Source organism: Dermacentor silvarum, chromosome 1, assembly GCF_013339745.2.
Source record: "Dermacentor silvarum isolate Dsil-2018 chromosome 1, BIME_Dsil_1.4, whole genome shotgun sequence".
Taxonomy (NCBI): domain Eukaryota; kingdom Metazoa; phylum Arthropoda; class Arachnida; order Ixodida; family Ixodidae; genus Dermacentor; species Dermacentor silvarum.
This window is the reverse complement of record NC_051154.1, coordinates 114,281,972-114,306,812: the sequence shown is the minus strand read 5'-3', so window position 1 is coordinate 114,306,812 and position 24,841 is coordinate 114,281,972. Positions and strand designations below refer to the sequence as shown.

The following is a 24,841-nucleotide window of genomic DNA, read 5'->3' as shown; positions in this document are numbered from 1 at the left end:
GATTAGATCATTAGCTTTTCGATGGCGAAGGTATGAATGCGTGTAACAAATAAGTTAGTCGCGACATCCACGGGCTAATGAAGCTAGAAATCATCACAGGGCTACCTTGGTGTCACAGAAGATGCTACATGTGTTTGGGAATTCAAGAGTCGGGAATTAGAGCACAGAGCAGCAAGCTCTGCAGCTCTGTTTGAGGTCACAAGACATTGCTTGAACTTCCTCGGAACGCTTGTATGCCCTGTTCCCAGGGCCATAAAAAGCTGTTTATAATCCGACTTTCATAAAAACCAACCTTTATTCACTCCTGGAAGTTACCTAACAATTGCTAATTCGTTCAACAAGGTAAACAAAAATGAAACCTCTTATATCATCATCGCTCGTCCCACCCACTCTGATCTCATTTCCTTATACCGAATGGTCTCGCGATACCGCGCAAAGGAAACTGATCCCATGTTCAGCTCAACGTGACCACAAATATGACTCGCAAAAAAATCATAGAAAGTTAGCAAAAACATACAACTCTCAGCACCATAAAATGTAGTACAGTTATTTATCAGCATTTACTCGAACGAAAGCATCTACTATACCTTGGCCGCTTGATGTGGAGTGATCGGTCATGGGTAAGTTGCTCTCTGCCACATGAGCGATCCTTCTTGACCATCCTAGCTGAGCATCTCTGGTTGCGTCGTTTGCCCAATCTTCACAGTGAACATCCTCAAAGGAACACCTACTCCTTATTGAGGAACATGCCACGGTCGTCTCGTCACTACCATCCTCACAGTCCCATGTTTGATCACAAAGCTGACTTCTTTTAATGCACCAGTTGTCCTTGACGCATCTGCGACCAGAACAAACACGTAACGCAAAGTTAAACGTCATTTTATTACCCGCGCAGTTGTTTAAGCCTAGCCGTAGTCCGTAACATGCAAACAGAAAGCCCATGCCGCGCGAAAATAAAAAATTGCCTCGTCGGGCTGCGGATTCGAACCACCAACCTACGGGTGGGGAGACCACCACGCTAACCAAATCAGCCAAAAGTAGATCCGTCATACGCGCCTTTTAAAGCGGCGGTTTATATGCCTCTAGAAGTAGACACAGCGCAAGGCGCCGCCCGTCACACGTGCACCTCATAACACGTGTCAATCATAATCCAAGCTTACCCGGAGCTGATACTTCCCGGTAAGCATGGAGAATTCCGCTAAACTTAGCTTAATCCAGTTGAACCTTGGTTATGCACAGTTTGGTTCATTTGTAAGCCTAGGTAAGGTAGTGATAATTGTGTCAATCATAATTAAGCTATTTCTAATCGATAGCCAATCAATATTCAATCGGTACGTAATTGATAATCCATCAATAATCAATAAATTTCAGAAAAACTGCTTGGTAGTGCCCCAGTAAGCATGGCGATGCATCGTATAGTCCAATTTATAGCCAATCAATACACAATCAATAGCTTTCGAAAATCGATTGGTAACCAATAGCATTTGCTTTTACAGTTCACAGACATGGAAACTCCCCAAAACACTTTACACCGGCTATGAACTTGTTAATACGATTCAAATCTCAAAGCTTCAGATAACTTGGCAAAAAAGAATAGTGAAAACTTTGCAAAACTTAGCAAAATAGCAAAAGTCAGGACTAGCTAGGTGCCCATCAGCTCCGCGGTATCTTTAGCATTGCGCCTCCAGTGCAAGCAACGCTATTTTTTTACAATAAAAGAACAAAAAGAATGTTTAGTTTTTCTTGGAAGAATGAAAAGCAACATCTTGCATCCCAGTCAGCATGCCGCCTTCTTCCTACGTGTTTTTTTTAACCTTTCTTAAATTGTCTCATGCATCAGTCAACTCGCATCAAAGCTCGTCATCAAGCATGTTTTAAATATTTTTGTATCTCATTTGTTTACTGCGCTCTCCGCTATTGGTATAGTCACGCAAGCCCGAGCTCAGTGATCACGCAACAGTGTAGGCCCGGCATGAGGTCTTGGAAAGCCCAGAAAGTTTATACAGATACATACTGATACAGAACGTATAAGTGGCTATTAGGAAGGCTAATATACATTGTACGTAGAATGAAATTCCTGCTCAGAGCATTGCCTTGAATTTTCAATTGCTTTGCAGAGGACAGAAGTGATGCAGAATTATGGCTTTGTCAAACAGGCTGGGTTTCCGGAAGGGTCCACTGGACGCATGCCAAAGCCAACAAAAAGACAAAGAAAACAGAAAAATAGAGAGCAACACTGTTTACTAGTGAGGTTAATTAAGTCACCTGAACTTATCTTCAGGGCAAGTGGAGCCTCGATCTGTTGGTGGTTCACAAGAGAGAAAGTTAAGGTCGTCGAGAGCTTGAACAAGCCTCTGGTTGCTGCCCCTCCAAGCACGCCATGCGAGATGAGCGCCTCGAACGATTCCGATAGGTACCTTCACTTGCATCCACTCCTTCGGGCGTGTGCCTATTTCAACATAGAAGGGTTTAACTATCAAAACAATCGAATAACCTACGTAGAGGAACTTTACAGTGCATTTGTAATGTAAATATTTTCCACATCTATAGTCAGCGCCAGAGAAAATCAGAGATTGAAAGGGGCACTGGCACTTTGTGTGTAATAGTCACAACGCAATCATGTATGCTTAACACGAACGACACCATGAAACATATTGCTTTAATAACAGTTTCTCTAGCATGCCACACTGTGCAAGTTCATCAACAAAATGAACTGCTAGTATGAAAACCTAACATCAGTTCAAATACGTTGTAACCTTAGTCGGTGTTGTAACGATGAGGAGCAAGTTGTAAGGGGCGTAGACATTAAATTTCGCTACTATATACTTATGACCCCCAACACTGCCATTGTTAATTCTGCCAACTATGTGCTCCACTGCGTGAACCGCACTTATATGCACTTTTTTTCACAAACCGACATTGCCGGTGTGTGAGAGTGTGCTCACGGAAGGCGGTCCATAGTGGCCTCTCGTGGACACCATGCCCGGATGTGTAGAGCAGCAGCTGGAGGGGACAGCCATCGGAGCAGTAGTACCATGCCTGGAGCCGGCAGGTGCCCGCCGTGCGCGACAGTGGATGCGGGGAGTACAGCTGACTGGCGTCTGGCATTGTGCCGTACGCCGAATTAGCCAGAGCGTACCAACCCTGCTGAGTGCCTTCCGAATGATCGATCTCAGGCCGCATGGCGATGTTTGTCTGATGGTAGAAATTATGAAAAAGCATTAGCACCCATTCACTGGGTGAAGCCAGCTACAGTTGTACATAATTAAAAAAAAGATATTTGTTGAGTCTTTCAAATATAATACGGCGTGCCCTGCTGTTCACAAAAAAGTTGTTCTTTTCTTCTTTTTCTTTCCGCACACTTTCGCTGTCGTTAGGAGCGAACGCTCCAAGCTGTTTGTTGCTGTGATTTTACGGCTGCTTCTTAGGTCTAATATTTTAGTTAAGAAGGGAAAGAAAGAACTAGTACAACCACTCTTGAGGTGTTACAAAACCGTGTAGCCCCCTAAGAATTTATTTTGTGACCTCTGGTACAATAAATTATTATTAATGTAAAGGAAACGAAACAGTGACATTCAATGCAACTTATCCTGCATTCTTTAATAGTCAGCAGTAATGTAGTCGTGGTGCAATGGTCCGTTTCGGAGGCAGCCGTGCATTCAAGCAAGACGCAGTATAAGCATCGTGAAACAGAGAAGGCCTACCATACAGCAATTTCACATAAGATTTCCCCGAGTACGGAATTAACCTAATTGACTGGAAGGAGTAAATCGACCATGGGAATTTCCACGGCGAACGACAATATGCCATGCAGCACCTCACAGTAGTTGAACATGTCTTCACCTGCGTAAGTGTCGTTATGGTTTACACAGTTATTTAGTGTAACCTACGCTCACGGATTATAAAAGCACTTTCTACTGAGTTATTGCATACCGAAATCGCCAACTAATGAAAACCCGAAGGCGACCCATGAAATATGAGGCACCTTACCCTGTCAGACTGGTCATTGGCCTGAATAAGCTTCCATGTGAATTCATTTTCCAGCGAATAGGTCGTGAACCGTCCAGTTGCAGGAGCGGGAACAAGTAGCGAAGCGTTGTTTGTCACGGCCCACCCGCAAAGATGAGCATTCTCGAAGTCACAGCTTGGTTGCACTGAAAGTGTTGGATCATGTAGCGCGACAGACTTTACGCGCCACAGAAAATTTAATTTTACAATTACAACACGAATTCCATCTGGAATGTGTTTACTGTCAAATAAATATGGGCATTTCTCTGGAGAGGAGGATAACAAGTTGGCACTTCCCAGGAGTGGGTGCCGGCTAACCTCCTCACTTTGTTAAACAGGGACAAGATCGAGAGCAAAGATTAACGTCGGGTGGGAGTGGCAGGCCAGAGGAAATAAGGACGTATCATATACGTCACGACGCAACGTCCTTTTAAAGAAAACTGTGGGACTGGTCCTGCTTTGGTGTGAACGATATTCACTGACGAGAGAAGCTGCCCTTGGAGTGACGCGGTGTATAAAGGCGTTTTCGTAAATCTCATTTTGCTTTGAGAACAATTCTTGAGTACACACGAAAAACATTGGAAGAGCCCGAGTGCCTCCCAGAAAATCTCCTAAAAACGCCCGGACAGCGCTAAGAGACCCCCCCCCCCCCCCCCGAAAAGAAAAAAAGAAATCTGGACCCGAATTTACAAAAACTTCGTATGCTAGATTTTTTCGTAAGAAATAATTTTAGCCGGTCCAGATCATTAGCGAAGGCGGCCAGTTAATGGCAAAGCGAACTTACGAAAGAAAAGCTTTGTGAATCTGGCCCCTGAAGAAGCTTCAAGCTTACATGCAGCAAAATAGACGTGCTGTCAGCAGGGTTGTGGACTTGCAAACAGGGCATGCAGACAGGTCGGGTTAGCGAGCCCTATGTGAAATCGTCTTTAGTGAACGCCATCTGGGGCCGAATTCACAAAGCTTTTCGTTCGGAAGTGCTGCTTCCCATTGGCCAGCCGCCTTCGTTAATAATATGTCGAACACCACGATTGGCTGATACTTGCTTCTACGAACAGTTTTAGCTTAAGTACGTTCTTGTGAATCCGGCCCCTGATTTTTCATCAACCCCTATATAGTGGGCATATGCCAATCCTACAGGGAAATCAAATCAAATCTCCGCTTCACGATCAACGTACAACGCCTGGATGTGAGCTGAGCGCTTGAAAATGATGCAGGAGATGAGCGAGAAAGATAAGTGCTGGCGTCTTCAGCACCCAATGCAATTTTAACACGACAGCGTTAAGGGCCCCGTGTCGCAGAAAATCCGGCGTCGTCGTCGGCGGCTGAGAAAATCATCCCGAACCACCCCAACCAGGCAGGCTTTCCAATGGCGCAGAGGCGTTAGTGAACTAATTGAATTTCTCAAAGTAACATCCGTCAGGAAAATCGCAAAGTACGACTTAACCACAACCTACAGACATGATAGCGTCGGATTGTAATTTGAGTATACGAGAAAACATAGTTTTGTTACGATGAAACTCAAACACAAACTCCTTTTCCAGCATTTCTACCATTCATACCGCGGCTCGCCTGGGTATGTTGCTTGCGAAAACACCATCCAGGTGGCGCTCGCTTCCTCGGCAGCGTAAAACCGCAGCGGCGCGCTGAGGCGAAGGTGTGGAAAAAAGCTCAGTTGCCGGGAAGCCTGACAAGCATTCAGCGATCTTTGAATGCTGTCGCGTTCCACTCTTAAAGATGAAGTTTAAGCGTCCTCTAATTTGTTTTGTTTTTTTCTGTTCGCTTGCGGAAGTTCGTTGTGGCGCAGTGGTTTGAATGATAGGCTTGAAAACTCAAGATCGTTGGTTCGACCTCAGGTCGGATATCATTTTCATACGTTCGTCTTCGACCTCATAATTTCAAACATTGTTAGTTAAGCGCCTCTGGATAATCCGTAAAATGGCTCTCGAAATTACGAGTGCCTGGTTCCACGTGAGCGTAACAATCAGGGCCAGGAGGAGTATATTTTAATGAAGAGAAGGGAGGAGAGGTCGGCTTGGAGAGCGTGTCTCTAGGCTGCTACTCCTCACTGGGGTAAGGGGAAGTGGGAGATACAGATACAGAATTCACAAAAACATCCGTACTCTAAAACTATTCGTGAATATTCCAGCCAATCACGATGTTGGACGTATTGTAAATAGTGAAGGCAGCTGGCCAATGCCTAAAAGCACTTACGAACAAAAAACTTTCTGAATTCGGCTATCTGTTCGCCCTTCATGTGGAGGGCCTTATGGTACTCCCGTCACGCGGGAGCTGTGTAGTGCGAAGACGAGAAATCTCATCAATTTCCACACGGTGTACGGTAGTTTCCAGTCTTTGGAGTGCTGGGAACTCAGTACGAATACAAATGCGCAGCTTCAGATACACAGTGCTTATCACAAAGGCACTATGGAAATAGGGGCCGAATTAAAGAACATGTTCTTTCGCAAGTGCTTTCTGCCATTAGCTGGCCGCCTTCGCTAATTATATGTTCAGCATTGGGACTGGCTGGAATTTTCTGTTAAGAACAATTCTAGCATAGGAGGTTTTCGTGAATATGGTTCCAAGAATTTTAGCACAAGAGTAATATTAAATTAATGATTATGAAGGTGTTACGTGCCAAAACCATGGCAATATTATGAGGCAGCCGTATAGTGGAGGACTCCAGATTAATTTTGATAACCTGGGCTTCTTTAACGTGCACCCAATGCACAGTACACTGGCGTTTTTTGCATTTCGCCTCCATCGACATGCGACCGCTGTAGCCGGTATTGGATACCGCGCTCTCGAGCTTAGCAGCGCAACGCCATAGCCACTACGCCAACATGGCGGGGAGAGTAAAATAACATACACTACGAATTGCCTTAACACCACAAAATCGGTGTGCCGGTTGCTGTAAGCAACTTAAGAACTGTAAGCTGTAATAATTTTTTAATTATACGTTCTATTCACGGAAAAAAGAGTACTGTCGATCTTCATTCCTCAACTGTAGCGACACGCGATGATACGAAATCTGCTTCTATTTACGATGCTATATGGAATACGCCATAGCGCCACATAGCAATGTTATAATGAATGTCGCAGCTCGAGCGCTAAATTGTGAACATTAGCTTACATAATCGTAGAACAACGGTGAATAGTCCGACCTATAGGGATAAATGGGCTTGTGTACGTTAAAATGTGGCTTTAGTTTCTCGATTAGTTTCCCGTTTTCAAAACTAATAATAAAAGATGTCTTGCCCTGAATCACAGAGAGTGCTCTTCACCAGCCAAATTGTCATATACAGGGGGCCCGTCATGCAAACGTGTTTGGAGCTTGCTCGCATATATAAATTGGAGAAGACGAAAGTAAATGAAAATTAGCCGTTCGCTGAGACTTAATCTGAAAGATGAAAAGAATGTGGCCACGAGCAACAAATGAAAAGCGCTACCAACATGGTTCAGCCTAATGTACTATAGTAGTCCCAAGCAGGCAGTTCAAACCAGACTTGTGCGTAAGAAATACATGCAAATTTATTGCTTGTAATCAATTACATTATAGCCCAATACATAGTAGTGCCAGGCAGACAGTTCGAACCGGACTTATGGGTTACGAAATACATGTAATTGCCTGTAATAGGTTAGATTTATTTGATAGTTTTGCAATACATTGAATACCTTTTTACTCGGTATCGCTCACTGTAATTCAATTCCTTTTTTTTTTCAATAACCATTTACATGTAACCAGTTACTGTATGGACGAGACCAGCTGTAACAAGTGACGCAGCTTTCAGCACTTGAATTTGACGGGGACTACAGTAGAACGGCCATGGTTGTGCCACGCAGCAGCGTCGTGGATGCGCATGCTCAGACAGGCAAACCGGGGTGCACAGTATTTGTGTCCTCATGTTAGCATTCCACCAGATGTTGGCCGACTAATTCGACCACCACTGATATATGGCTCGTACGATAGCCATTTCGGACGCCTACTGCCAAGAAATCACCTACGGCCGACTTTTTTTTTCTTCGGGTTTTCTTTAGCCTTATTGGGAATGCCTTTCTGAGACCCAGCAAAAATGACGCGGTGAGCTTCATTGAAAACCCAGACGCGATCATTAAGCTATCATAATCATGTGCGCAAGGTGTTTGTGAGTTACACCATCTTTCCCTTCAGACCGCACATCGAGGGGATTTTCAGTGTCGCTGCCGATGTCTTCCCAAGAAAACAAGACAAGTGGACCGACGAAAATTTTTAAAATCAATTGTTAGGTAAAACAAACAACGTGTGAACGGCTGCTGAGGATTAAGGATGCCCTGAAAGAGCTAGGCCAGCTCGTTTTATTTACTGTATTTTTGCAACGAATAAAGGTAGCGAGTAGAGTGACCTAAAGTTAATCAACTACATTTTAGTAATTGATCAATTACTTTCGTGGGGCAGTAATTCGTCCCTGTAATCAATTACGTTTCTGAATGAACTAATTTTAATTGTAATCATTCACTTCTTTTCTTCAACGTGTACAAGTCTGATTCATACCAATATCTAGGGCCCAAGTTCACAAAGCTTTTGTTCGTAAGTGTTGTTTGCCATTTGCCGGCTGCCTTTGCTATATGTCCAAAATCACAATTCGCCGGCATCTACTTTAAGAACTGTTCTAGCGTAAGAACTTCCTTGTGCATGCAGGCCATGAAAACTGCAGAGAACAGTGTTGATTGTAGATCAGCTTCTAGTTATGCTATAAATAATTACGCTTATATAGAGACATTTGCTCTCCCTGAGTTCCTTACAAATTTTCCAAGGCAAGTAAGCACACCCGTTACATCAATTAAGCACGCTACAAACCATTTCTATACTTCAGGAACCATGGGCGCTATAACGCAAAATGATTACAAACTGTTTTGATTCCAATTTCTGCAATCAGCCCCCACGATTGGTCAAAACATTTTCGGGCCACTCCCAACTTCGCCTGCCTGTCACGCGACGTCACGAAAACTGCGATAGTTCCCCATCTGATATAACGTGTACAAACTGATTATGCATGATTAAACCGTACAAAAGAAAAATAATTCCTGATTCGACGCCTTTTCACCATTAGCCCTCTGCTAATGGTCCAATGTTTTCTGGCTACGCCCACTTCGCCTGTCTCTCACGCGACCTCACAAAACCGCGAAATCTCACCGCATCAAATTGACGTGTACGCGAAAAAAATGCATTAATATGCTGAACAAAACTGAATTTTTTTCTGAATAGCCACAGACTGCCCCACTCCGAAAGGAATAGAAGATGGCTGCTCGCCGATCGCTCAGGCCCTCGCTACTCGCACCTGCCGGTGAGCATGTATTTATTTCCGCCTGCATGATAAGCCTTTTTGCGTGGCAGTAAAACGTTATCGAGCCTTTTCGGCATGTATACAACATCGCTCTGCCACTCTTCCGTGCTGAGGATCCGTTCTAGCGGCATTCTTATCCGTTGCACGCCGCCGCGATTTTCGACCAGCCACCGCAAGCTCAGTAAGGCGAAGCCGACCAATCGGAGAAGCCGGTACCACCCTCTTCATGCGATTATCTATTTTCACTGTGCTGTCTCGGCCCCATCGAAACCATCTCCACTAGAGCGTGCTCCTCGCCACTTGTCAGCCAATTAGATAACAAACACCTTTCACTGCAGCTAATATTATTCGTTTTGAAAGCGAACAAAAGTGACCTCCTATAAACGAGGAGAGTGTTTGATTGGGTGGTTCAGACAACGCTGCGGGTCACCGCCCGATGCTTGCGTCGGTGGTTACGTAAGTTTGACGTCAGGCGTTTGTAATCAAAACAGTTTGGAATAATTTTACGTTATTGCGCCCCATATAGACAAAGAAAGTTCGTATGCTACAAAGGTTCGCCAAAACATATCATTAACGAAAGCAGCCAGTCAATGGTAAACGGTTCACATAAACGAAAAGCTGTATGAATTCGGCGCCAGGTTCTCTGACTACTCATCTTCTGGGGCCCTATATGGGTAAAACTTTTGGGAAGAGCGTTTCTTCATTGGCCAACCTGCCCGCCTTCCACGATGGTGTTCGGCGCGATAACGAGACGACCGCCGTAGCCATGGCCAATCGCGCACGGCATTTATTTCAGGGAATTTTTTTTACTAGGGGAACTGTGCTCGCATTCATGGAAACTTCTTACACTGTAAATGCGTCTACCACGTAAGAGCAGATTCCAGCCAATCGTGAGATCAGACACATTATTATCGAAACACGCCGGCCAATGGCAAACAACATGAATGAAAAGTAGGGTGACTTCGGCTCCTGTTGTTATTCGTATGCTATATGGCGCATCTTTTCAAGTTGTTGGGAGTTTGTGTAAACTCAACAAAGCCCCGCTGCCCCAAAAGTAGTAATGCTTTTACAGTCTTCAGTCCTTGCTACAACAGCAAAATACGATTTCTTACCCGCCGCGGTGGCTCAGTGGTAAAGCCCGACCCTCATTGAGCGAACTTCCTCGACGATGTTCGCGCGTCAAGAAATGTAGCGAGACGCGCCGCCGTGTTTTCGCCTCACCGCCCCTCATGCGACGATCCAGCGGCGAACGCCGCCGAGCCGCTATCAATGTGGCCAGCCGTGAAGCAGGAGATTACTCTTTTTTAAATGTAACCGACAGTAAGGTTTAGCATGTTGCGACACTTAATAACATCATAACTTAGCGTTTTATAATTTTTCTTGAGTTATTTCTTCTACATTTTACGCTTGTCTATTCGCAACCTCCAGAAAGCGCAGAGAACAGCTTGGCTTTGCCAACATTGTGCCTATGCGGATACAGTGGGTAGTGTAATTAGACAGTTTTAGTTTAACGTAAGCGTAATAGCGGGGTTAAGGGAAATAGCGTTACCGTTCCGCAAACAAACTTTGCAGAGAGAAAGTTTTAGTAAAGCGTGATAGCGTGGTTTACGTGCGGGACGCTATTCCATTACGCTTTGAATTTCGCATACATAGGGCAACTAAGTAATTCTATGTCTGTGTGTGTCAGGAAAGTGCGAGAGGCAGCAAAATGGAAGCCAGGAGCGCCCGTTGTATGTTTACTTCCCATGTCCGCCGATCTGCAGCGAAACAGACAAGCAGTACAAGCTGTCTACCATAGCATCCGAAAGCTTATCATCTCAGAGGCCATATGCCGCCGTCGCGCCTATCTCCTAACGACAGGTGACGCTCACATCTCAAAGAAAATTTCTCTCGTTAGGCTTAGGCGCGTTCGAAACGAGAAGCGATCTCGAAAATTCATCAAGATTAGCCATAACACTCTTTCGTCGCAGCGGCACGAGACTAAGCAAAAGCCGTTTGTGCAGTCATTTGCTACGAACGAAGTGAATTCTACAAAAACAACGCCCAATTCAGTTCGAAGCGGGCGACCGGGACCGCCGCCATGTTTTACGTAAACTCAATGCCATGATGCAACGGCCGCAAGTGCTGCCTCCTGATTGGATCGGGCTTCTCGCCGCGCGCCGAACGCTACCGGCGGCAGGCGAAAATATCTATCCCCTCCAAGTCGGTGGCACGCGTCCCGATTTTTGACGCCGACTGACGAGCGGCCGTCTTCGGACGAAGTTCGCCGCTTGGACGCCGGAAATTCGTTCTATGAGGGTCGGGCTTTTTAAGGCGTCGCGCTGCTGAGCATGAGGTCGCGGGATCGAATCCCGGCCGCGGCGGCCGCATTTCGATGGAGGCCAAATGCAAAAAGGCCCGTGTGCTTGCGTTGGAGTGCCCGTTAAAGAACCCCAGGTGGTGAAAATTAATCCGGAGCCCTCCACTACGGCGTGCCTCATAATCAGAACTGGTTTTGGCACGTAAAACCCCAGAAAGTAGAAGAAGAAAGTACGATTTCTTATTTTCCTCATTTAAAATATTGGATACGTTAGATACGGACCCATTTCCTGTCATTACTCGAGTTCCCCGACCAGATTCAATCGCCATCGCATTCCAATTATGGTGCGCCGGGGTGCGTCTACCACGTTACCGGACCCGTCAGACAGGTTGGCGACCCCACCTTATGCGCCCCACGTCGAGCTATTGTCTCTCCCCCCACTGCTTGACTCTTCCCGAAAGTGCAACGGGAGACTGGCACGGTTCCAGGTAGTTGACCTTGGTCCCGAGCAAAGATGTTTTGCAGCTCTGGAAGGTCGTTCCCTCTAGCTGAGCGCTTCCAGGCGAGGAGGTAACGCCGGAATCAAGTCAACCATCGGAAAATGGAGCCCTTGGAGCGTCCCCATTGGCCGAATATGACGGCACTTGCACGGGCCAATACCATGGGAGGAAAATGACGACACCTGAGCTGGCTCGACAATTGGCTGAAAATGACGTGAAGCCGAGAGACGAAATGGGTTAAAAGCGAGAGACAGAGAGAAGAGACATGCTTCCTCTCCTTGCCACGGGCCACAGCGTCCGATTTGCTGCCGTCCTTCGATGATTTCATTACTACTCTTTACTTTGTATTATTACTGTAAGTAATGTAAATAAACCTCCAGTTTTCCTAAGTCTGCCTCAACGTCCCCCAACTCCCGCAACCAATGCCTGCAACATCCAATACCTAATTCTAAAGAAATCAGAAAATATGTATAAGTTTTTCAAGAAATATGTCGCCGGTTCAAGATAATTATCGCACTGCTGGTGTGCATTACACTTGTGTTTTAGAGAATTTTTCCAGCGCACATTCACGCAGTAATCGGTTTATGGGAGATAGCTAAACGAAGTAAATTTCTTTAACTTAACCTTGGCAACTGCCAATCTCCGTTTCCCCGTACCTTTTCGTCTGTTTGCAGTCTCTGCATTTGGGAAGCTGCGTTCGACTCCTCAGCTGTCGCACGCGAGGCGGACTGCCACATACTTGAGCTGTTTAAACATGGAGGAGGATATCGTTCTCCTGTACGTCAGCGTGCTGTGACTAAGGACGCAGAAAAATTCTGCCTGGCAGCAATACTAAAGAAAGGACCCGGGAAAGGCGGTTCTGAGGAACACTATGGAGAAATGCCGTTCCATGGCTGAAAGCCATGTTGCGACAATTTCTTGCCTAGCGCTCTTATCTAATGCGTTGTTTCGTGGCTGAAAGCCACGTAACATATACGGTGCCGAATTCACAAAATGTCTCGTAAGTGTTGTTTGCCATTGTCCGGCTGCCCTCGCTCATGATATGTCAAACGTCGTGATTGCCTGGTATTTACTCTTATGACCTAATGTAACAAACGTTCTTGTGAATACGGGCCAAAATATTAGATTAATGTAAACTTAAGCGGCGTCACAGCACGAAAAATGCACGTACCACAATTTGTTTCGTCGCTGCTGTCAGTGCAATCCGTACGGAAGTCGCACACACGGTCGGAAGGCAGACATGCGCCATCGGATAGGCAGGCAAACTCTTGCTGATCACAGTGTCCTGGTTCCGGACTGGCAGTTGTAGACGAGCTATATTCACTTGGTTCATCCGCGAGACTTTTCGTCGTAAACCTTGAAGAAATTCATCGTCATTGTAGCATATCCTCATAAACACTTTTTTCAGTGTTCAGTGTGCTACAAAACTAAGATTGAGTCAAGAACAAATCATCTGCATCGTAACTTCCTTTTTATTATACTGTATTTCTGGGACATAAAGAATGAAGGGAAACAACTAAAATTCTCCCACTTTCGACCAATTCCCAATAGCTCCCAGTCTAACTACTGCAAAAAAATGTATTCACACCCATAGTCAATCAGTGAGCCTAAACATTGCTTAAACATGGCGAAAGTGTTTCCTACTGAACTCAAGTGTACTGAAGATCCTGAAGAGACAAGTAATGTCAGAAATATAGTGTCACCTTTTCTGTATTCAGGTTGTTTAAACAACTGCACATCCGTACTCTGATTTTGGATGTTTTCTTTGAGTCAAATCAGAAATTAAACTGCCGGCGTGCGCTTGATGGGAATATCCGGTACTCTTGTAGTGGTTGCGATATTCAATATTGCATTACCTGCTGGTTTCTTTTTATACTTACTGTATATATTGTTCATGCTGCCAATTTATATCCTCCGCCTATGTTTTCGTAATGCACCATCTTGTGATTTATTGTTTTTCTTTTCTAAAATGTCATATCTTTAAAACCAAACTTGTCTTCTGTACAATGCTTAGCGGTTGCACCGCGATACTCTGAGCGCGTGCCCGCCGGAACATTTTAAACCACCGGTAGGCACTGACGACACCATAGCTGATGCATTTTGGTATCACGCGAAAGCGAGAGCCTTCATATATTCACGTATTGTGCGAACACTGATGTTTATAAAGGTGCCTATTTTACATTTCATAGATAAGCTGGTCTCTGCCCTAAAAATTATAATTTAACTGAAATCATTCTAATATGAGGTCTAGATCCTTGTGATGACTCAAGTTAACTAGTGACATGATGCCTAGCGCTGAAGTGTATACCGGGTGTTTTCTTTAGAAGGTCCAATTCTTTTAAATCGCCTGTGTCAGCACACACATTCTAATTCTTGATCTAAATTGCTCGATGAGGCGGCCATTACTACTACAAGAAATCAAAATGCCTAAATAAATAATTAACATAATAACCCTAACTAACTTTTTGTTTAATTATTTTACGGCACATATTCCAATTACGAATTATTGACGGTGAGTTCGCAAGGCGTATCCAAGTGTCCAACGAAACACATGGGTGTTCCAGTTACTTTTGTGCTTCAATGCATAAAACAGCGTTTTCTTAAAACAAGTAACTGGAATGCCAATGCATTTCGTCAGACACGTTCATGTCTCGAAACTGCTGCAGTCCTGAGAATTCGTTCCAAGTGGATAGGCCTTGCGAGCTCACCGAGTATAATTCGTACATTTAAATAAGTGATGTAAAGCAATTAATGAAAAGTTAATTAGCGTAATTATGTTAATGTTTAATGAAGCATTTTGATTTATCGTAGAACTAAGGGTCACCTCATCGACTAATTTAGATTAAGGGTTAGAATTGTGCTATTGCCACAGGCAATTTTTAAAAATGTTGCACCTTTTAAAAAACACGGTATTGCGCTTGCAAATGTTATTGCACTTTTTTTTCCTACCAAATGTAAAAATATAAGAAACTGCAGAGAAAACGCACCTGCAGTCTTCGGCGAAGCTTATGTCATCAAGGGCAATGACGTCTTCTGGTCCTTTTCCAGAACGCACGACAAACACAAGCTGTCGGTCTCTCCCTTCAGTCACGTCAACACGGTGACGCTCCCAGAAGTCTCCTTTTGAACCCTCTTGACGCCAGACTTCCTTCGCCGTGTTGCTGCTGTTCTTGAAATAACGTAAATAGAGGCTCAACAAGTTTACTTGACGGCCGAACATATACGAGTGGAAAGACACACGGCAGCTGCCGGGTAGTACGGTGAGAGAAGACAGTGTAGCCATCTTATTGAAACCGTGATAGGCCCCACCAAACTCCACATAGGCCCCGGAGCTGTTGAACGTTGTGTGATCAAAAAGCGGTCCCGTGTCGTCATTCTTTCGTAACGGCGACCTTCCACGTACAAACTGCAACAAGCCGTCGCCATCCTCTCTGTTTGGATTTCCAAATGCAAGAACGCCAGTGCTCTCATCATCAAAAGTCACTCTTTGGTTTTTACATCCCACTTCATCGCTTCCGTCACCACAGTCGTCATAAAGGTCACACGTCTTTTCCCTAGCGATGCAGAATTGTCGCGATTTACACTTGAATGCGTTCTTCTTTGCGCAGGGCTCGCCAGAGAACTTGTCATTTTTAGGGTAGTCACAATCCACAAAATGTATTTCGTCCAAAGCAAAATGTAGCCCACCGCCTCTGGATGGCGAGTCAACTTCAAAAGCGACACGAAAGCGGCCGCTTCGGCGTCCAATACCAATTGACTCAAAAATCCAAGATTTAGCCAATTGCTTGGATGTGCGTTCCCATAATAATGTGTCTTCAGAGCCGTCAACGATAACTAGTAGTCGCACATGTATGACAGGAATCGTGAGCCAATGATAAAACGATATCTTACAGTCAGGAGTAGACTGTTGGAAAGTTTTGGTGAGCATTCTTATTGGTTCGTCTATTTTGTCACCGTCATGGGCCATATAGAACAAGAGATAACTACCGAAAGAGCTATTTTTTGTTACGTCCAAAGTGGGGCTGCTTTCTATGCGCTCTCTTGCTTCCATGGCTGTCAAGGAACGCCAGCTCACTCTCTCAGGTAAATTTGGGCTATTCCAACCGCATTCTCCTTGCTCAAAGCTGCACGAGGAAGGACATTGTGCTTCATCACTGCCAAATGGACAATCTGGTTTGAAATCACAAACCAATTCTTTCAAAATACAGCTGTTGTCCTTACATCTGAATTCTGTTTCTTCATTGCACTTATTTCCTGGTGACACTGTCGGCACAACAGAAGACTGGGAGATCAAACAGTCTGGTGTGAATGATACATCGTCAATTCCAATGCTGTCTTCGGGCCATCCATTCAAAATCACTTGAAAGTCATTTGGGCAAGACAAAATTGCATCAACTTTTTGCCACCCATAAGCAGTGTCGTTTCCGCAGATTTGACGTATTTTGTGAAGCTCATTCGACTGCAAGTCTAATAGATTTATATCCAGTGCGGCGTTCCCAGAAATCGCGCACCAATAACGAAGCCTGCAATTCCGCGTCGTTGTATGTTTGAAATGAACACTTTTCAAGCTGGCATGGCTTTTCTCAAGGTTTTCCTTTCCAAGGAATAGGAAATGCCCGGAGGAGTTCCCAAGTGTGTGATCAAATAATGGCTCATCGTATTTTGACAGTTTATTGCCACTAATTACGCGCCAGCGTGCATGGCCTTGATTGGGTTCTTGTGTCCAGCCACACATCCCATTCTCGAAGTTGCACCTTTCTGGAAAACTGCTGCAGTCCAACTCATCTGAACCATCCGGACAGTCTAGATTCCAGTCGCAAAGCTGGGATTTTTTATAGCAAAGGCCGTGAGGTTCTTTGCAAGAGAGCTCACCTTTAGACTCGCAGTCGCTGCCAAGAGGGGACCGGCCGCATTGAAGCAATCTGATTTCATCTAGAGCAATTGTAGTTTGTGGATAGGATGGTCTGGCCTCAAGCTTTAACGACCATCCCCTGCGCACACGACGGCCAATTTCCGCAGAAACTTTGTTCCACTTGTCGCTTTCGGGCGATCGCAGCGCTAGCAGGACTGTTTCTGACGATGAATTTTCTCTTAGAATAATTATCTTCAGAATATCCGTACCTGGGATTACGTTATTAGCATAGTAAAACATTTCTAAGTAGCACGAAGCACTGGATGTGCCATGCGGAACCGATTTCAAAACAGCACTGTCAGAAACGACTCCATCCCCCGCGGTAACGCCCATGAAGAATCCTTTGCCTGAAACGTCGGAACTTGGATCGGTACTATTGCAGCCAGCTTTAAGCCTTTCCCACAAGTACCTGCCAGAGCTCACATCTTGCCAGCCGCAGGTGCCACTGTCAAAGTTGCAGGTTGCGCAGTTCTCCTCGTCAGCACCACCATTACAGTCGTCAACAAAATCACAGACTCGAGATAAAGAAATGCATGTTTGTTCTGGGCAAGTATATTCTTCAGAGCTGCAGAAACTGGATGGTGACTTCGTCGTCGCTTCTGATGCAAGTACAGGTAGAGAATCCAGTGATGAAATGGCACAGCCATCTGTGAAAGAAATGTCATCAATAGCCCAGGCTCCGTTCACGTCGCTGCCAGCAGTTGCCTCAATCAAGATTTGTATAGGGCCATGGAATTTTTTCAGAGAAATTATTTTCCGCTCGTAGTATTGCCCAAATACATTAGACGTTTTCCAAACAATCTGCTTTTCTCCGAGAAGATCAAAACGAACGTATACTGCCAAGCTTCCGGCGCTGAGGCTATACAGACTGTAGTCCAAATGGGTGAATATTGTTTGGTATGTATAGAAAAAGCGTAAAGAACACTCAGCATCTTTTGCCACAGCTATAATTGGACTAGAAAATATTCCCCTTTTACGTGATTGATCTTCAAACGAGAATCGCAAAAAGTTTCCGTACAATGAGTTCGTAGTGTGATCTCTGAGGTCGTCGTTAATTAGCGTGCTTGCATCTCTTTTATTTAGACGCCTCCTCCAAGCTGCACCTTCTACTTTCCAATCACACACGCTGTCTTCAAAATCACAGCGAGCAGGGAACGACGTGCAGTTCACTCTGGGGCTCAACCGCTCGTCGCTCAGGTCACCACAATCGTCGTTAAAATCACATACTGTTGCTTTCGGAATGCAGTTTCCATTGGCACAACTAAAAAAAAGTGGTGGGCACTTTCCTGCTCCTGCTACCCATACGTCTTCGTTCCTGTTGCAGTGTGAGAACTTGAGATCGTCTATTAGAAATGTCTTGTCAAAGGACTTGAAGTTTCCCAGGAACTTAACTGAAAATCGCTCTGAAACTTTTCCTATTCTCGCCGTCGCGTATTTCCACTTTTTCCGCTCCAGAGTTCCATTGTGTCCACTCGTCAGAAGTATGGTCGTGTCTTGTAGTCTGAGCTTAGAAAAGAACCCGTACGTCACCTTAATAATTGCGCGTTGGGATGTAAGAGTGGAGTAGTACCAAAATCCAAGCGTGCAGGTGGGAGATGCGTCAATGAGGCTTGGGCTAACGATCACAGCGGAGCGTTCGTCATCATACGCAGCTTTAATACTGAAGCGCAGAAAGCTACCATCTTCGGTCCCTGTTGTGTGGTCTTGAGTTGGCTCGGCTAAGCTGTTGTTCCTCGCCTGCTCAACAGACCATTGCGCTGCCGCACCACTCACTTTCCAGTAACACGTGTCTTTGGATTCGAAGCTGCACTCAGTACCACAACGCTGTTCATCTTCGCCATCAGCACAGTCATTTTCAAAGTTGCATATCCGGTCACGTGTCAGGTGCTTTGTCTCGTTGTCACAGCTGAATTCAGGGTGATTGGTTTCTTCCAAAGCCTTGCAGGGCCCATCAACAACACTGAAATCGTCTAATGCCAGGAGGGAAGAACGGAAAGCCGGAAAATTCAGACTGAAGCCGATGCGACATTCTTCCCTACTTGTTGAAATGTTCGTTTGAGCTTTCACCCATCGGCCGCTCACATCAGCAGTGGCCGAGTATTCAATAGCATCATCTCCTGATTCGGTCCTAAGAAACAGATTCAGCATGTGCGGCACGGCCCCAACGTGGTAAGACCAAAAACTGAAGCAGATGTTGTCACATTTTGCCAGAAGAGGAGAAACAAAACCAGATGGAAGATCGTCGGTGTTGAAGTTGTTTTTAATGGCCACGTAAGTGCCGAACGACTCACTGAATGTGTGGTCCACCTCTGGCCCAAACTGCACAGAGAAGACAAAGAAAAACTGTAAACATGCAACGCATCACAAAAGGAAGCGTATTTATTGCCTGCTCTTAATAGTCATGACATAACTGATTCTTAAATCACTCACCATGTGAGAGCGACCGGTGAATCTGCCCCACACAGCTGACCCGGAAGACACTGGCTCATTTTCCCAAAGGCAGAAGTCTGTTTCAAAATCGCAAGACCCCAGATTTGAGCAGCGACTGAGGATCTGCAGTCGGGTGTCAAAAGAAAAAAATGCGATCATTATGTTTTCAAACTGCTATCGCCGAGTATCACTGGTCGTTCTTTAATGACGCCAGGGAATGAGAAGAAATTTGGAAGTTTGTGTAGAATCCTCAGTAATAAAAAGTAATGTTGTGTTATATTTTGCAGAAATGTTTATATCTAGAGCTGGAATATCAAGTGGCATCGGTCATGTACCCAACATTAGCACGTCATGTCAAATTACATATGTCTCATGAATTTATGCAATATAAAGTTTTCCTTCGAGCCATTCAATGTTCTCACATTCGCTTATCACATGCAACAAACTCATCTTCACACACTCTCTGTCTCCACTAAAGTGTTTTAAAAGCGCCCATGTTGACTTCTTGCGCGCGCCTCTGAAACTCCCCTTACAACGTTTTACTTGCGGCAGACAGTTAAACACGCTCTACAGCGATGTTACATGGGCGCTTCCATACGACATCGCAAGGAAGAGGAAAGCGGTGACACGCGAGTCCTTCCTCATGCCTTTTGCGCTTTCCTCCTCTCCCTTGAGAATGGTCTATACTTAGTGTTGGCACTGGTTCATGAAGCCTCTTGAGCGTTATTCTATGTGCTACCGAGATGCTTTCACACACATAATTTTACTTGCTATAGCAAGCTATACTTAGTGTTTGTACTGGTTGGTGTCATGTTGTCTGAAACGTTTTGTGTGTACAATGTATAATCTCGGGGAAAGGAAGACGCACGGGTATGAAGTAAAATCTGACACAACAACCACTTTTCTCGGAGTGCCTACTAGATGACGCCACGCCACCACGCCCCAACAGACACATACATTACCCCCAGACGCGTATAGTATCGTCATCTTGCTAGCGCAAGTTCAGTAACGTGCATCTCAAGCAGCGATTTACGAGTCAGCATAAGTCACCGGCGCCCTGTGCCAGAGAGACCTGAATTTGGTATTAGCAAGTCATATTTAGTTGGAGTTCTAGGCGATGAGCTTTCACTTTATTTTTTTTTCGTACATTTCTGCCTTACACGAGTTTTCGTGTAGTTCGACTTCCTACTCACCATGCGTCTAACGCATAGGGGCAAGTTTTTTTTTTCTAGGCTCAAATTTTTAAAACGGGTATTTGAACTAAGCACTCTATTAGATGAGACCATATTACTCTAACGCGATGAGAAACTAGCGCGCTGTTTGCTTACTTGGATGTCATCCACGGCAGCGACTCCTCCCTTCGAATCCAATGTAACTTGCAGGTAATACTCGAATGGCATTGTTGGGGTGTATTTTAGGCTGACCTGAGCTGAATGCCAGACACCACTTCTGCGTAACTGACTCTCCTTGAATATGGCTTCGGGTCTTAGTGTGCCTCCTTGGCTTGTCCCCAGTGACAGCTTGTGGCCACTACTTAACTGGTACCAAAACCGAGCACATCCGCTGCTCCTAGCTTCTTGTGTTTCGCTAAACACTGTGACGGTTGTACCTGCAATGAACGAGAAGGGTTGGCATAAGGCACAGGATGTTTGTTGAATAGCAAGCTTAGCGTTAGCAGCATGGTAATCGGGATCGGTAGCCGACTACACTGCAAGCATAAATATTCACATAGACAAGAGAAAACATCAAAAATTATTCTCTGGAAAGTGTGTTTTTGTTTAATTTTTTATCTTTTATAGCATCTACACTGCGGTTCTTCGTCAGGGTAACGCTGTCCCCAAAAGATTCATGTGAAAGCGAACGTAGTATGCAAAGCTGTTTCCTTTAACCTTCACCACGCGCATCAAAGGGCAGCAGGCACGACAAAGCCTGAAAAAAGAAAGACGGTAAAACAAAAGGGTGGAGGAAGAACAGCTAGGGGAAAGAACACTAAAGAAAGGAGCAATGAAGACAAAGAAAAAGTAAGCAAATGTGGTGCAGCATCACGTCTAGGGAAGAGAAAAGACGACAAAGGTGCAAATCGCTCGTTCGACGGCATCCGAGAAACAAGAAGCGCGCTGTGGGCAGAATAAGAACAAAAGACGTGCCACAACTTTCAAGCCCAATGGCCACGAGTTAATGGAGGAGGCTCCGAAAGAAGACGGTTTCATCGTATAATGAAGGGAACAATATAGCCGGAGACGCACACGCTCTTCGCATGTTCTCTTAAACGTCGCTCATTTCCCAACTGTACGCCCGCATGAGGCGCTGAACGGCTGAAAGGCTATCGTGGTCATTTAACGGCAGCAATAAAATTGAGCCCTGACGCAGCGTACGTGCGCGCCATTCCCACCGCTTCAAAAAAGCAAAGCCTCGTAGGCACATTGAGGCGCATTCCCAATGCTCGGAGGAAATTTCGAAAACAAATTCTCATAGCGGTGTAAAGTGCTAAAACGCATTACGTATGAAAGCGGAGCTTTCTTTGCCTCTTCTTTCCGCTTTGTGGGTGCTTGCTGCTGGATGCTGTCTTGCACGATGGATCGGTCCCCGGGATGGTCCAAACCGAGGCGGCCAAGGCCAACCAGGCCCATATACACCGAGCGCAGAGACAAGCTCCAACACGAAACGGGGCCGAAACTCTTATTCAGTGCGAAGGAAAGAGAGACTTGGAAGAATTGCGTCGAGCGCAGCTGGGAAGCGTGAGTTAGAAGGCGAGCACGTGCTGGCTCGTAAACCTCGTAAACATGAAACGTAGCAGCTTCCGATGACAGCGACGAGCACCAAGAAGCTTAGTGAACATTTTTCCCACAAACGCGAAGCGGACAACCGTCGATACTCAGCGAAAAATGGCTTGGAACGTGAGTGCGCACATATTCGTTAATGCGAACGCGGGTGGCATCGATATGCACTGATGAGACAGCAGCGGAAGACGAGACGTTTTCTGATGGAAACGTGTCCAACTTCGTCCCGTGCTCTCTACTTTAAAATTTGCGCTGAACAAGAACGACATTACTCGCAAACTCCAAAGCAGATTGGCCTCGTGGAAGAGCGCCCGCCTCGGCTGCGGGAGGTTGTGGGTTCGATTCCCACCACCACCGGGCACCCACTGGTTCAAATGGGTACAAGCGTACCCCGGCCTGGCATTCGTCTTCCTTCAGGGGTGATACGCTTGGGAAAGGAGCCTGCACCCTGAATTCCCGTCGAAACCCTCGTGAGGACAGAAAACAAGTGATGTCTGGACCGCTCCCATGGCGGCCATTTCCCATGTGGCGCCCCAAGCACCTATTGAGGTGGGGAAGCCTTCGGGTTGAGGTCAAACACCCCTTTCCAAGCGTTGATGTCCCATAATGGCCGAGCACCAGGCCGGGAGCGCGCTTGTACCTATTTAACCGGTAGGTACCCGGCGGCAGCACTTGCCTCCCACAGCCGCAGTGGATGCTCGTCCACAAGGCCGTCTGTGGTTGGACAAGAGGCGCCCAGAGACCAGTCCTGAAATCTCTATTGGGCCCTCTTTCGAGATGTGAGCCCCCACGACAGCCGAGCACCAGGCGAGGGGAAATCTCTACCCATTAGAAAAACCGGTGGGTTCCCGGCGGCACCGGGATTTGAGCTCGGTGCCTCCCGCATACGACGCGGATGCTCTACCGCTAGGCCACCGCTGCGGTTCCTACATCGTGTGGGAGCCGCATAAGTTTTTCTTGGGCAACAGCCTAGACGTTTTAGCCCTTTTTTTAAGGCAATGACTTCATAAGTACTGCTAGTATGCCATACGCTTCATCGAGTGTGGGCAGCGACTGCCTTCCAGGCACACTAACGTGTCCGTCAGGATCGCGCAGCAATGTTACATTCAGCTCATTCAAAAGTTCGGTAGCTTCCCAACGTCGAAAACTTCCGCTGCATTCCGTAACATGCTACAGTCACTGCACCAAGTGTGTATGAAAAAGCGCCGAAGCATAGCACTCGTGACCGTTTTCGGTTTATCTTATTTCTCACTAATTTATGGAAGGAACAAAGTTTGCTAAACAACATGAGATATGCCATCGTCTGCTCAGACAAAAAGTATGAGTTCAAATACTTGACATACGCTTTACTGCACACCCGAGAATACTTTTAATTTAAGCTAACAGCGCGAAAGTAGAGCTAGACACAGAATAAGAGAAGATACGAAACACTGCTTTCTTTCCTCATTCTAATTTATTGTTATCAATTATTATTATTATTATTATTATTATTATTATTATTATTATTATTATTATTATTATTATTATTATTCATGTGAACATATATAAACACCAAATAAAGGGAAAGATAAGAAAATAAAGGAAGCAAAAGAGGAGATGACGGCACACCGCAACATATTTATTTATTTATTTATTTATTTATTTATTTATTTATTTATTTATTTATTTATTTATTTATTTATTTATTTATTTATTTATTTATTTATTTATTTATTTATTTATTTATTTATTTATTTATTTATTTATTTATTTATTTATTTATTTATTTATTTATTTATTTATTTATTTATTTATTTATTTATTTATTTATTATTTATTTATTTATTTATTTATTTATTTATTTATTTATTTATTTATTTATTTATTTATTTATTTATTTATTTATTTATTTATTTATTTATTTATTTATTTATTTATTGATACCTCAAATGCCCCTGCTATGGGGTATTACATGAGGGGTGGGTTACATTTGTACGAGTTCTTCGATGAATGACTTGAAGTGGCACGGGTCGGAGTGGTGCGCAGCGTCGGTGGGCAGATGATTCCAGTCATTCGCGGCCTCATATAACACAGTAACACGCAGAGCACGAGCATTACAGACGTGAGTCCCGTGGTTGACAAGAATTCGAGCAGGGCTTCGTGAGCCTCGTATCTAGTTGAAGAACGACCTTTCGGAAACAAGAAATCACTAAGTGCTGTCCGAGCAAGATTAATTGTTCGAACTTGCTAAGCAGCACACCGCGACAACGGTGGAAAGTTGGACATTCTAACAGCAACTGCTCAAGCGTTTCGCTGTAGTGTCCACAAGTTATGCACGAAGAGCTCGGCGAACGTTTTTGTGGGTGAAGGTGCTGGGTATCAATAACACAGCCTGATGCGTAATTTGAGCAATACGTAGACAGCTACTGCGGCGAGTTAAAGCACGGCGAGAGATTGGTGTTGCGTACGATCTCTTGGCGACCCGTTCAAGCGGCTGTGAGCTCTGTAGGTGGTGGCGTATAAGCAGTCGGCGTCATCGAATTGCATAAAGTATCATCAATGAAGTCAAGGTTGTGTGCTAACGTCGCCGTAGCATGAGCTGCCTCGCTTCC

At 45.1% G+C, this 24,841-nt stretch overlaps 1 protein-coding gene across 1 annotated transcript in view; it reads right to left on the bottom strand.

Annotated features, from left to right (window-relative positions):
* LOC119435473 (MAM and LDL-receptor class A domain-containing protein 1-like) overlaps positions 1-24,841 on the bottom strand; it is a 168,268-nt gene that overhangs the window by 44,484 nt on the left and 98,943 nt on the right. The window contains 8 exon segments of the mRNA XM_049672663.1: positions 588-838; positions 2,266-2,449; positions 2,946-3,195; positions 3,991-4,154; positions 13,300-13,484; positions 15,116-19,359; positions 19,471-19,593; positions 20,799-21,079. Coding sequence (XP_049528620.1) covers positions 588-838; positions 2,266-2,449; positions 2,946-3,195; positions 3,991-4,154; positions 13,300-13,484; positions 15,116-19,359; positions 19,471-19,593; positions 20,799-21,079 — 5,682 coding nt within the window.